We start from the raw sequence: 12793 nt of genomic DNA on the forward strand, positions 1-12793 counted from the left end.
TTCATCTTGGACGTCGCGCAGCACCAAACGGAACGCCGAGGAAGGTTCGCCTGCTACTCCGTTGGCCAACTTTGTGTGTGGCTCATCGCCGCAACGCTGTTCCAAAATGTTGCCATCCGTCTCTCACAAATACTTTCGTTGTTGCTAACGACCGCCTGATTTTGGGCTCGTTTGTCAGGAAAAAAAAAGACAAATCCAACATTTGCTCAAGTCCCAAAAATCATATTTGTCATCTCTCGGAGGCCGAAAACGGACAAATGGCTTCAAAAACAAAAGTGGCTCGTCTTGTGCAGTCCCGTGATGCGAAACTCAACACGCGCTACGACGCTACTTTTTTTTTTTCATTTTATTTCTTTCCCTTCCCGTCAGAGTGTTTACTTCCTCTGAACATGTTCACGTCACGTCTTGAAATGTCCCTTCTCGTTGGATTTGATTTGCAGCAGGTCAACCTGACCGTCGGCCGCGCGACAAGAAAAAAGGCGGGACTCATACGAATGACAACCGAGCGGAACGTCGCATCAAAGGCGTTAAATGCGCAAACGTAAAATAAGGCCGCTCGTCCGGCAAAACAAATTCTATCTCGGCCCGGTTGAAGTTGCCGGCCGGAACTTGTGGAGCGATTCTGGACGAGAGGTCCAAAAGAATCAAGATGGCGGACACGCCCCAAGGTGGCTGACGACAGCCAGGTCAAGATCAGGCGGCACTTCCGCAATGCGACGGTGGATGAACATCGCGAGACGGAGAGATCCGCAAAAAAAAGGAACGTGGCCCCGCGTCGCCGCTCGTCTTCATCCTTTGAAAGCGCTTCCGTCCTTGCATGTAAGCCTCCGTTTGCACACTCTCTATTTGAAGAAAAAACAAAGCGTCCGTGCGTGACCACGTTTCCTAATTTGCTACAAGACACACCCGAATAAAAGCCACAATGGCTGAAATTGGCCACGCATTTCACACATGCTTTTGTACTTACCGTAGCCGCTCGTCTCCGCGTTATTATAAAAAAAAAAAAGCACTCGTGAGGTCGTGAGGGACATTTGTACTTTTATTATTGTGAGCAACAGAATAATCGTAAGAGTGACGTGCATTGGTTTAACGACTTGTCAACACGTCATCGTGGATGAAAATATGACACGAGAGCAAACTAAACCGCGTTCGGGCAAATAATGAAAACCGAGCAAACCAAACACGACGAAACCTTGGAAATGCATGCTGGGAATGCTTTGTGGTGCCTTCCTCGACGCCTCAAAACGGGGACGCGATGCACACCGGGCCGTCTTGATTGAACTTTATCTCTTTGCTTTCATTCAACGCTCGTTAAAATGCAAAGTTTGCCTCTCAATTGCTTCTTCACGCAGCCGCGCGTATCGCTTCGCTTGAGCGGCCGAGAGGGATAAAGTTCAATCAATACAGCCATCTGTATTTTGCGTGCGTGTGTGTTTCTATACATGTGGATATGGATTTGTTTAAATGTGTGTGCGTGTGTGGATATTTTATATGTATTCGGCCAGTCAAAATGAACTAAAAAAAAAAAAATCGCCTGATTAAATATTTTACGCCAGTTAACTAAAATAATTTTCATATCTTGCAAATTCAAACACCGTACTATATTAGCTGCACATCATCTCAGAACATTAGATGGCGCTCACGTTGACGCGCGACCTCGCAAAGCGACACTGCCGGCGCGTGCGGCTTACAACGAAATGGACCATCGAAGTTCGGAGAATTGTTTTCCCGTTAAGATATTTATATTGCATGAAAGGATCAAAGAAAACTATTAAAACACATTTTGAAATAAAATATACTTTATATTTGCTAATTTGATACTAATTACAAGTAAATATCTGTGAGAAGCTTTGCTAAAAAATAGTAGTTGAAAAATGGGAATCATCACAATTAATTACGGTTTTTGCCAATTAATTTGTTCAAAAAAAAAAAGAAAAAATATCTATCTCTATATATCTGCGCATTTCCGATCTTTCTTGGATGGACACAATGTCATGGAGGTTTTCCAGTGAGGTTTCAAGCAAATGTTTCTGTTGCTGTTCCTTCCCTATGGAATGACCTCCCGTTAAATGTGAGGCAAGCCCCGCCCCCTCTCTGTCCATCGTTTATTCTTTTGCTTTCGACTCAACACGGGACTGTCGCTGCTCTGCTCTTCTTCCGAGATCTAATGTTTGCGTTCTAATTTCTATGCCACCATATGGAAAGCGCTTTGTTCCAGATTGGCGCATATCCTCGTGAGGTGAATCGGGAAGTCAATTTGACGGCCGTTCTTGGCGACCAACTTGTTTGTCATCCACGTAGACAAGTTGGCTAACTGTTGTTCCGCTCCTGAACCGGTACCCGAAGCCAAAGAGCAACGGCGGATGAAAGCATCGTCTCGGAATGGGCCACATTTCATTTCCAACTCTGCAACCGGCTCGCTTGCTTTTCTTTCTTTCCTTCTTTATTTTTCGCCTAGAGTTGACCTCCGGCCTCATTCCGGTCCTTGAGTGAGGTGCGTTCAGAAAATGGCAAATCGAAGCGATTTGCGTCACAAGTCGAGTGATTACACGTAAAACAATTAATAACGCATGGTAAGAATCGTTTTTCCGAAGAGCGACAAACCCGCAATTGTGACGTCATACCAAGAGAATATGGCGGATTTCCCTCACCGTTGGAAAAAGCGAAATCCCGACCGTATCTGCGGGGAACCACGTATTTGAGGAGTTGAAGGAAGAGGATCTTGTTGGAATTCTGTTCGTAGGACCACATTTGTACAAGCCAGAAGCTCAGGAAAAGGAAAATATTGCTTGTGAACGACCGCACACGGATTGGCGTCTAAACCGAACGAGGCTGGATGAACGGTAAAATATGTAGCGTTATGGCGTTCATGGAGGGTTTTTTTTCAGACCCAAAACTTTTTTCTGGTCTTAAAGCAAAAGCATTCTACCCTCGCCGACCGTTTCGGCCGTCACGTCAGCCTCCGTCAGAGCTGCCGCACTTTTGTGTGACGGCAACATGCGCAGTTTTGATCCCGTCGGTGAGCCACGTCACACGCAAGTGCGACAGCTCTGACGGAGGCTGACGTGACGGCCGAAACGGTCGGCGAGGGTAGAATGCTTTTGCTTTAAGACCAGAAAAAAGTTTTTGGTGTGAGAAATAGAACGGTTGGTGACACAATACTGGCTGCTGCTCTTAGCGTTGCGTTATTGTTTGAAATTCGAAGCTCTGCCGTGCTGAGACCACCGTTTTTTTTTGTGCGTTGGTTTGCGAACCCTTCTCATCAGCAAAACGCTTGCGAAAGCAGACATCTTCAAAGTGCTTGTGGCTTGAACGTTTGCCAGAACCAAATTGTTTCATTTTTTTGCTTTCGGCCACTCAATCGGATGCTTCCCGCGATGCGAAGAATACCTCGCCGCACAGCGCAGGGGCATTTGGCCGAATAACGCCAAAACACGACGGCCGTTGAGCCGCTCACCGGACAATAAAAAATAGAACGGCGACCGGCCGCTCGTGGGTCAGCTCGTAGCTTCTTACGAGAAGTCACGGCAAACACGGAGGGCAGCCGTCTACTCCGCCAAAACCAGACGCAGACGACAACCGTCTGTCCAAAGAGAAGACGCACAGGACCAATGTTGACAGAGGACAAGATCTCCGAACTCTCCGACACTCGCATGCTTCTTATTTGGATTTGAACAGATCTGTTGGCGATAAACGCTCATCTGCTAAAGTGACAAAAATGAAATGTTGTCGTCTGCGTGCTCCAAAGCTAATAAAGGCATCGTCATCCTCAAAACCAAATGCGCCTCCCAGGCCGCGGCGCCGAACAAAAGTCGCGTGACATCATTCCTCAAGAATACCGCCGATGGACCAACAAAATCATTTCCGTTGTTCGGGCGGCGCTGTGGTTCTGTGACTCGACGATAAGCCAAAATAGGATGGACCACTTTACATTTTGATAGTCTGGCAGTTTGCCAGTTGAGCGTCCGTCACGGTGACGAGCGTCCTACCTCGGTTTGCCGTTGAGCGAGTGCCCTCGACGATAGCGTCGTCTTCATTTGTGCCTTGACGGAGAGCAATTCTAGAAATGGTGTTGGGTCGGGCCCGGTGCTGGCCGGCTCTTGGCCTTCCGCACTTTTGCTCGACAAAACCTCGCCGGCTGGCAAACGAGCTCCCTGAGTTCCAAGCACTCTTGGGAGGCTTTTTGGATTTGTCGCCGTTCTGACGACTGCTTGTTGTTCTGGGCCGTCGCGACGGGACCAACCACCGGAGCGAGCGTTGCGAAGGGAAGGCCAAAGCTAAAGCAACGTTAGCCTCCTAGCAACCACGCGCAGCTTAGGAAAGAAAAACCGCAAGAGGTCCTCACATGAGGCGCTTGAGACGACCGAGAAAAGACTCCGAGCCCAAGTCGCCGGTTTGAAGATCCACGCGACGCGAGAAAGGTTGAAGCTAGCCGCACAAACGCTAGCGTGCTAGCTAAGATCGAAACAGACCCGGTCAAGATTCACACTGAGCAAAAACTGGAAGAGAAGAAAAAGACAAAAAGCCTCACACAATGTGCAAAATCTCAGTTTGCTTTTCTGTTGTGGACTCCGAGGAAAATCAATTTAGTTTTGTTTAGTTTGGTGGAAAAGTGAAAGGAGGAATACATAACAGCAATCTTCCGCCGTAAGTCAATTCTTCTTCTTTTCATGATTTGTCATCATCCCGAATCCATCGTTCTCTCTGCCAGCGGCAGAAAAATGAAAGTTCTCAAGATCTTAAAGAAACTTTGGCATTCACGGCAAAAAAAAAAAAAATCCGTCACGACTCCGCTTTGTGTCGCGACGGACCAAAAATCGACGGAAGCGCAAACGACCAACAAAATAAAAATGAACATTCAACTTTGATTATTCTCAATTCTTTTCCCACAAATTAATTCTTAGTTTGTTCGTTCAGTTTTGTTTCGGCTCGAAATAATGACGCTGATAAATAAAATTTGCCGACGTGCGAAAAATCTTTGAAACTTTGATTAAGATTAAACGACGACTCTGCTCAACTTTCGTACGATTGTGAGCAAAATTTCAGGTACTCTCGAGTGATTCCGGTCGGGCTCCGCACGGTCGTTCAAAAACGGTCGTGTGGACGAACGCCGTAAGTGGCTGCCTTGCTCAGATGGCCTTCAAAATAAAAGTCGGGTCACGCACACCCGAAGCACAAAGTGGACGTCCGAAATGGAGGAGCCGCTCGAATTTTAGTTTTTTTTTTCATTTGGATTTTTCACCATTATTTGCTCTTTTTGCATTGGTCTTGTTTTTTTGCTATGTTCCTTTTTTTTTCTTGATTTTTTTTCTTTTGTGGGATCACGTGAGATTTCCGCCCCACGGGACCTCATTTCGAGGTTCTTTGTGTGCGCTGTGGAGATCATCGGACGCCACCAAAATTGTTAAAGGCCTTTCTTGTTTAGTTTTTTTCTCCGCGTCAGAACGCAGGATGGACCAGAAAACAATTTCCACCAAGAATTTGTTTTCTTTGTCAAATGAGAATCCGCGGAAAAAAGAGAGTACGCAATCATTTGGTAAAGCTGAATATTCTGCTCAAGCGCCATCATTCGGAGCACGGACTTCAAACGAGAGCTCGGATTTTGACTTTGACCAGTCACAAGACGCCAACTTAAATGCAGTTTCGCGAGGCCAAACTCACACTGACTAACTTCAGGAGATTAAATATTTGTGTGCATGAAGAAAGGGATTTGTTTTGTGAGATGTCGTCATGGCAACCGTGATACGTTGTTGGCCCCTTTGAGGATCATTTTGGAATTTCTTGCAAATGAAAATGTTTCCAAATGTTTGGAATGGCTGCCACGGATGTCTTCGGAAGCGACCGCTGGGCTGGCGGCTCGCCGATGCGTGAAATATCGGCGGGGCTGGTCCCGTTACCGGCAAACCACTTCCGGAACGTTTCCAAGATGTTTTCATACCGGATCGACGACATCTTGTCAAGCGTTCGTTTTCTGACTTGTTGTTGGCGAGTGTTGCAAAATGGGCGTGGCCAGCTGAGAAAGTTTTTCTGACTGGTTGTTGGCGAGTGTTGCAAAATGGGCGTGGCCAGCTGAGAAAGTTTTTTTTTTCAAGCACGTGGAAGGTTTTGCGAGTGGGCGCGATGCGTCCGCGTTTGCGTTTGCCTCTCGCCAGTCACATGCTTGGACTCCATTTTGTCGCGGGCACGAGAACGCCGCTCGGAGCTCGGCGGCCGCGTCGACCACATCGTTCCGAGTCAGGTTTTGCCGATGCCAAGTGTTGCGTTTAGGAAAACATCAAGCCCATTTTTATTTTCGACAGTCGTATAACTTGACGCAATCAGAATGGAGAAAAGAAATACCGACGGGAGGTCCGGAGGTCTCGGCCGGTGTTAAAAAACAAACTGTTGACGAGCACGAGCGCTTCCGATGACACGCTAAAAGACGAGCTTCCGTCGTGGGATGGCGTACCAAGCTTTTCTTCTCTTTTTCTTTTTTTGTTCTCGCACGTGGTTTTCGGAACTCTTGAAGGAACAAATCGCAAATCAGCGAACATTTTTGGAAGGCTGCTAAAGTTCTTTGATGCTCGCTCACGTTTTCTACAAACGTTAAGGCGAGAAGCCCTTTTGGAAGTACGATGAGCTAAGCTAAGCTATTTTTGAAGAGGAACGTGCTCACAAAGCACATTCTACGCCACTGGAGCAATAACGTCGTCGCAATTTCTCCAAATTCAATTCATCAGACGAGAGAAATGGATTTGCATTGCCATTTATTGCGAATGAACGCTTGCCAACGACTTTTTGTTTGTGAAGCGATTGCGCTTGTTTGTTAGCTTTTGTTTACTGACCAAACAAAAGCAAATAAGCAACAGTGGACGTATTGGGCAAACTTTTGGAACGTCGCAGCTCCTTCTTTTGTACGAATGAATTCCAACGGAACGGGCGGCGGTTTGCGCGACGACACTTCCTACATCAAGTATTTGCTTTTTCTTCCGTCGATTGAACTTGATTCAGTCGCTACTTTGCAATGTCACAAATCGGGAGAAATGTTGATCGTCTTCCTCCAAAGTCGATCCAGATTGCGGCTGCTACTAATGCTTCATTTATTGATTGAATTTTGTCGAGGAATCGAAGACCCGGATTAAAAAAAAAAGAACAACGCACATTTGTTTGTGTTCATTCCTTTTCTCAACTTCAAATTGAGAGTCCAGAAATTGCACAACAAATCACTCGTTGGTTTGGTTTGGAACATCCGTCAGAAAATTGTGAGTTGATTTGTCGCGTTCCAAAGTCAAAGCAAATCCCCCCTCCAAAAATCTTTGACTTTGTTTCAACACAAAGATTATCGCTTTGTATTCTAAGAGGAGAACAAAAATTGCTGACTATTTACCGCTGAAAGTTTGCAAACTTTCATTTCAACAAAACGATGAATTGAATATCAAATGGAGGACATTTACTCACTATAAAAAAAAGTCTCCATTTAATTTTGTATAAAATGATCAGATAATGGATTGATGGATGGGTTGCACAAAATGATGCATTTTTTAATGATTTTTTTTAGATTCGATGGACAGTCTACTTTCGGAAGGTATCTGGATCCTGATTTCATTTCGTACAACCGATTGAGCAACTAAAATGGACTCAATTCCACAAACTTTTTTTCAATGCCGCTGAGAGTTGCCAATCGGAAAACAATCGCTCTCGCCGATGAATCGATCATCAAAATGATTGTCAAACCATTTGATTCATTGTGACCCGCAACAAAGCTCCGCGGGAGCGCCGCGCTCGCCAACTGTCCGTCGCTCCGCCTTTGCTGACGGACACATGGACTTTCCGTCCGTGTCGTTTTTGGGATGACTTCATTGTGCAGTTTGAACGTACCCTCGAAAAGGCCTGACAAAATGCAAATGGAGATTGGGGCGACACGACCGCGGGCGCTTTCATTCCTCATGTTAGCCATTTGGTGACAAAAAGCGCTGCTGGTATTTTTCCGTGTCATTTTGGAACGTCGTCCAAGGCGTCCGCGATAAAATGTTGTCGCCTTTCGCTTGAAATGTTCCGAAAGGTGAACTTTTGTCGGCCGATGCGTTGTGTGTGTGCTACGATGACGTGTTGTTGACGGAGGCTATGCTAAGCTAACGTGTTGGCGTGGCGCATTCCGAGAAGCGAAGCGTTCTTCCCTGCCGATGGTTTCCAAGCACAAAGCAATCCGGAATTCCTGCGTGAATCGTTTCCAGCTTTAGCGCCTGACGCTCGGGGCACCGCGTTCCTTGACTTCTTTTTTGTGGCACGACGAAGAACAGAACGGCACAAATAAAAAAACGTTGAGGGTTTTCCGAGCAGAGCGTGACTCTGAATGTGTTTTTGACGGCTTAACGGTGAAGCTAATTTCGCTAACCTTGTTTAAGCGCTTTTTTTTCAAGGCAAACATCGTAACCTAGCATACTTTCAGGGTACTTTTGACACTAACGTGCTAAGCTACACTGCTTTATAGATATTTTTTTTTCAGTTTTGAAGGTGCTTTTGAGGGCTTTGTGCAAATTGAAGCTGTTTTCAAATGTGTTTTTTTTAAGACAATATTTGGATCGAACCATGTTTGTTACGGTCCTACGCAGACGAAGCTAATGTGGTTTTAAAGGTGTTTGAATTTCAGATATGTTGCTTGTAAGAATGTCACGATTCACTGCAGCCCCGATTCGATTCAATTTTCATTTCCTGATTTTGATTAGATTTTTTTTTTTATTATTCGCAGCCATCTCCAAACGCGATAGGAATTCACGTTTGGTGCAAGCGTGTAAAATGTTTTGAATGTATTTTAAAAGGTTTAAAAAAATATATACCCGACGCTGATTTGCACGAATATTATGAAACAACCGACATATAATACGACTAATACTAAACTAAATATTTGTAAACATATTTCACTTTACTTGGGCACAAATCCATTTTTTTCCAACGTTGACTGGACTGAATCATATCAATAAAATTCGAGAAATGTACTGTGCTAAAGAAAACTAAAATAAACACCTTTTTATAAACTTTTTTCACTCATTTTTAATTTGGTTTTTATTCACCCTTAATGCAAAACATTTTATTTTTGTTTCTAAAGTATGCATAATACCATCTATCGGTTTTTAAAGGCAGTATGTACCTGAAAAAAACCAAACTAAAGTCATAAATTGTAACAACGTGTTGCCGTTAATGGCTTGTGGCATGTCGCGTTCTTTTGAGCGCGGAGATTTCCAAGTTTCTAAACGCAACACTCGTGACGCGGTCGCCATCGAGTGAGCGCGTTTGCGTCGTGTGCTATTGCTGTTCGACTAAAACTGTCTTTGGCTTTTTAATAAACGTGATTTGGCCGACGGAAGCGCCGGAGACGCGACGATATGTTAGCGTACCACAGGAGGACATCACGTGCGGTGCGCACACGCTAGCCTGCGCGTGCTAGCTGCAGCTAGCGATGTCAGAAAGGAAATTGGACGTCAGCTGCGACGTGCTTCCTTTTGAGATGCTCGTTTATCTCCGCCGCGCTGCTCCCAAAGGGAAGTTGACGTCGTACGAAGTCATTTGGTGAAATGCGCCCACTTTCCGACTCTGTTGCTTACGCTAACGTGTTAGCCATAAACGCTAATCCAGGATGCTTCAGTTTGACATCACGGATGACCGCGTTGCAGACAAATTTTGTTTTTTTTTGTTTGTTTTTTTTGGGAGAGAGCAGCTCTGATTGACACGGCGCCGCAAATGGATTCTTTGATTTTTTTTTTTTTTTGACATCGATGAATATTTTAAGCAGTATAAATCGATTTATCATTTTTCGATTCATATTTTTTGTTTTGAAGTTGCTTGTGAAGGATAATGTGCTAAATGAACATGTTTTTAAAAGATCTTTGTGAAGGCAAACTCGTTTTGAAGAGCGTTTTCCTCCGCAGACGTTCTTGTGAATATAAATTTAGGAAATGAGCACGTCATTCAAGATATTTATTAAGGCACCATCAGGCCCTTTTTGCCCTCTGGCCGCGGCCTAGTTACCCTTTTGGCCTCGACCCTTCGGCCTTTTTCTTAAAAATTGCCGACCTCGACCCCGTTTACACAAAACAAAGCGTCCGTCCGTGTGTGACGCCGCCGCAAAAGCGATGCGAACGGCAGAAGTTTATTTCAAGATTGTTGACAACCAGTTGAGGGTCTGACCCCGCCTACTGCCCGAAGATCGCTGGGTTGAGCTCCAGCACCCCCCCCCCTCGCGACCCGCATGAGGAGAAGCGGTACAGAAGATGGATGGATGGATGGATGTTTGTCTGCGAAGCGTTCGAGCGGGCCTCGATTTCCTGATTGTGACATCACGTAACCACGCCTCCCACCTGCTACTGGGGCGGGTGGGGGCAATACCACAATCCCAAAACAATTATGAGCTGGCTAATTTTCTATTCAAATCCGTTGACCTTATTTTGGTGAGAAGTGTTTGGTCAAACCGAATTGGGTTAACGTTTTGACTCGCTCGTCTGCTTGCGTCCTCCTCCTTCTTTGTTTCCTTCTTCTCCACCAACGTGCCCAATGCAAGTAAGGTTCCAAAGTATTTTGCAAATCTGACATGTTTTGAAGTTGTTGGTTTGTTTTTTTAACCTTATCGGAGCAAGCAAACACCTTTTCGTGCATTCAGCGCAACCTTCACCATCGCAAAAGTTGCAAACCAAATTGTTGCTTTCAAAGAACCAAATTTAGAAAATCGGATGAAAATTTGCTCATCTCATTTCGGCTTTCTCATCCGTGAAAACGATTTTCCGTCGCTGCCAGCGTGAACGTTTTTCTTGCTTGTTGGTCGACTGCTGTTCGCGCCGCCGTGCCAGCGTGGCGGCCATATTGGTGGGGGCAACGTCCCCAAAGGACACCAAATAAATCAGAACGTGCTCCTCGCTCATTTTTTTTTCAAATGGACTTTTTTGAAATAACAAATTTGACTTTTGATATTTTTTAATTGCAAAAAAAAAAAAAGATAATGAAGAAAGGATCTTAAATGTTGATGTCGTCCTGAAAGCTAATTTTTTTGGGGGGTTTTCGGCGTGTGTGTTGTTTGCCATTTAGGCGGCGAGTGCGTGGACTCGGGCGGCGTGGCATGTCGCTGCCGTGCGGGTTTTGCGGGCCGTCGCTGCGAGACCAACGTGGACGACTGCGCCAGCAACCCTTGCCGCAACGCCGGCACGTGCGCCGACGCCGTGGACGACTTCACGTGCACGTGCGCGCTGGGTTTCGCCGGCAAGGACTGCTCCTTGCGCTCCAGCCCCTGCGACCGCTTCCCGTGCCTCAACGGCGGCCGCTGCTTCGTCCACTTCTCGGGGCCCGTGTGCCAGTGCCCGCCGGGATTCATGGGCGCGCGCTGCGGGGACGCCATCTGGCCCGCGCCGCCGCCGTCGTCGCCGACCGAGGCCGCGTTCCCCGCCGCGCTGGCCGCCGCCTGCGCGCTGGCCGGCGTGACGCTGAGCCTCCTGGTGGCCGGCGCCGTCTTCGTCACGCGGCAACTGCGGCGGGGCCGGCGGCTGGCGGCGGCGTCCGTCAAGAACGACCTGGAGGCCATCAACAATCGATCGGCGGCCAAGGAGAGCTTCCTCCTTCCCGGCGGACGCGTCAAAGTGTCCAATAAGGACGCGGCTCTGGGAGGGGGCGGAGTCGTCTTCAAAAACAAAATGGCCTCCGACTACAACCGGGCCAAGGAGCAACGCGGCAGCAACACGTTGGACCGGTAAGAAAGAGATTTTATTTTCCATTTTATTTCATGCGAGCGCCCAAAAAAACAAACAAAAAAATCTCGCTCCTGAAGAAAAGGGGAGCGCTGCTTGGAAGCCGGGACGATTGTATTTAAGCGCTTATTTTTCTTAAATATTTGGATTAAAAATGTAGACGGTTTCATTTTGAAAACAAAAATATACGCTGTCCAAAAAAAAGTCAGGTGAACTCTAAATTGTGTTGAAATTTGAAGTTGCGCAATTTGAGAAAATCTTTGAAGTTTTGCTCCCGTGAAAATTGCGGAGGGTCCGCTCTTGGATTCCCGCTCCGTCCGTCCAATTCCACCTCCTTTGAGGAAACGGCGTCGGGGGGGGTTCTCCGGCGGACGCGCCTATTCTTGAGGTCGAAGTAAGTGAAGTGGTTAAAAAAGCCCGGAAAGAGGCTGAGATCGGCCCGGAGTTCCTCAAGGCTCCGGACGATGTCGCCTCTGCAACCTTGTGTGGCGGTCTGGATTGGGGTGGTGCCACCCCCCCCATTTTAGAAGAGGGTGTGAATCTCACGCTCAGCGTCTCGAGTGCCGTCTCCTCAGGGGTTCTCGAGAGGAGCTCGGTCGGGAAGTCGGATCTCAGATTCAGAAGGACCAATGTGGTTTTCGTCCAGGCTGTAAAACGGCGGACCGGTTCTACACCCTCGACGGGGTCCTCCAGAGTTGGCGCAAGTCTTCTACTTGGACTTGGCGAAGGCTTTCAACCGGGGAGTTCTGTGGGGCGCGCTTCGGGACTACGACGTTACCGAGCCCACAAAATACGGGCACTTCGGTCCCTCTCCTACCCATGTCCGGATTTGGTCCGCATTGCCGGCAGAAAGTGGGATTCGTTTCCAGTGAGGGTTGGACTCCGCCAGCGATTGTGTTCAGAACCTTTCTGGACAGAATTTGTAGATGTGGCCAAGGTGTTGAGGGGGTCCGGTTTGGTGGCCTCACTTTTGCATCCCTGCTTTCTGCAGATGATGCGATGCGGACGCCGCGTCGGTCGGTCGGTCGTGGCGAGGAAAGAGCCGAGTCAAAAGGCGAAGCTCTCGGTCTACGTTCTGACCTTCA

At 47.0% G+C, this 12793-nt stretch overlaps 1 protein-coding gene across 2 annotated transcripts in view; it reads left to right on the forward strand.

Moving 5' to 3' along the window:
• The window catches only part of LOC148332980 (delta-like protein C), a 42524-nt gene that overhangs the window by 27265 nt on the left and 2466 nt on the right, over nucleotides 1-12793 (forward strand). For both annotated transcript variants that reach the window (XM_088299844.1, XM_088299845.1), the window contains one exon: nucleotides 11056-11710. In XM_088299844.1, coding sequence (XP_088155970.1) covers nucleotides 11056-11710 — 655 coding nt within the window. The remainder of the gene's footprint in view (nucleotides 1-11055; nucleotides 11711-12793) is intronic.

Source organism: Idiotropiscis lumnitzeri, chromosome 7 (genome assembly GCF_059441095.1).
Source record: "Idiotropiscis lumnitzeri isolate Australia: NSW breed Sydney's pygmy pipehorse chromosome 7, RoL_Ilum_1.0, whole genome shotgun sequence".
NCBI classification, from domain to species: domain Eukaryota; kingdom Metazoa; phylum Chordata; class Actinopteri; order Syngnathiformes; family Syngnathidae; genus Idiotropiscis; species Idiotropiscis lumnitzeri.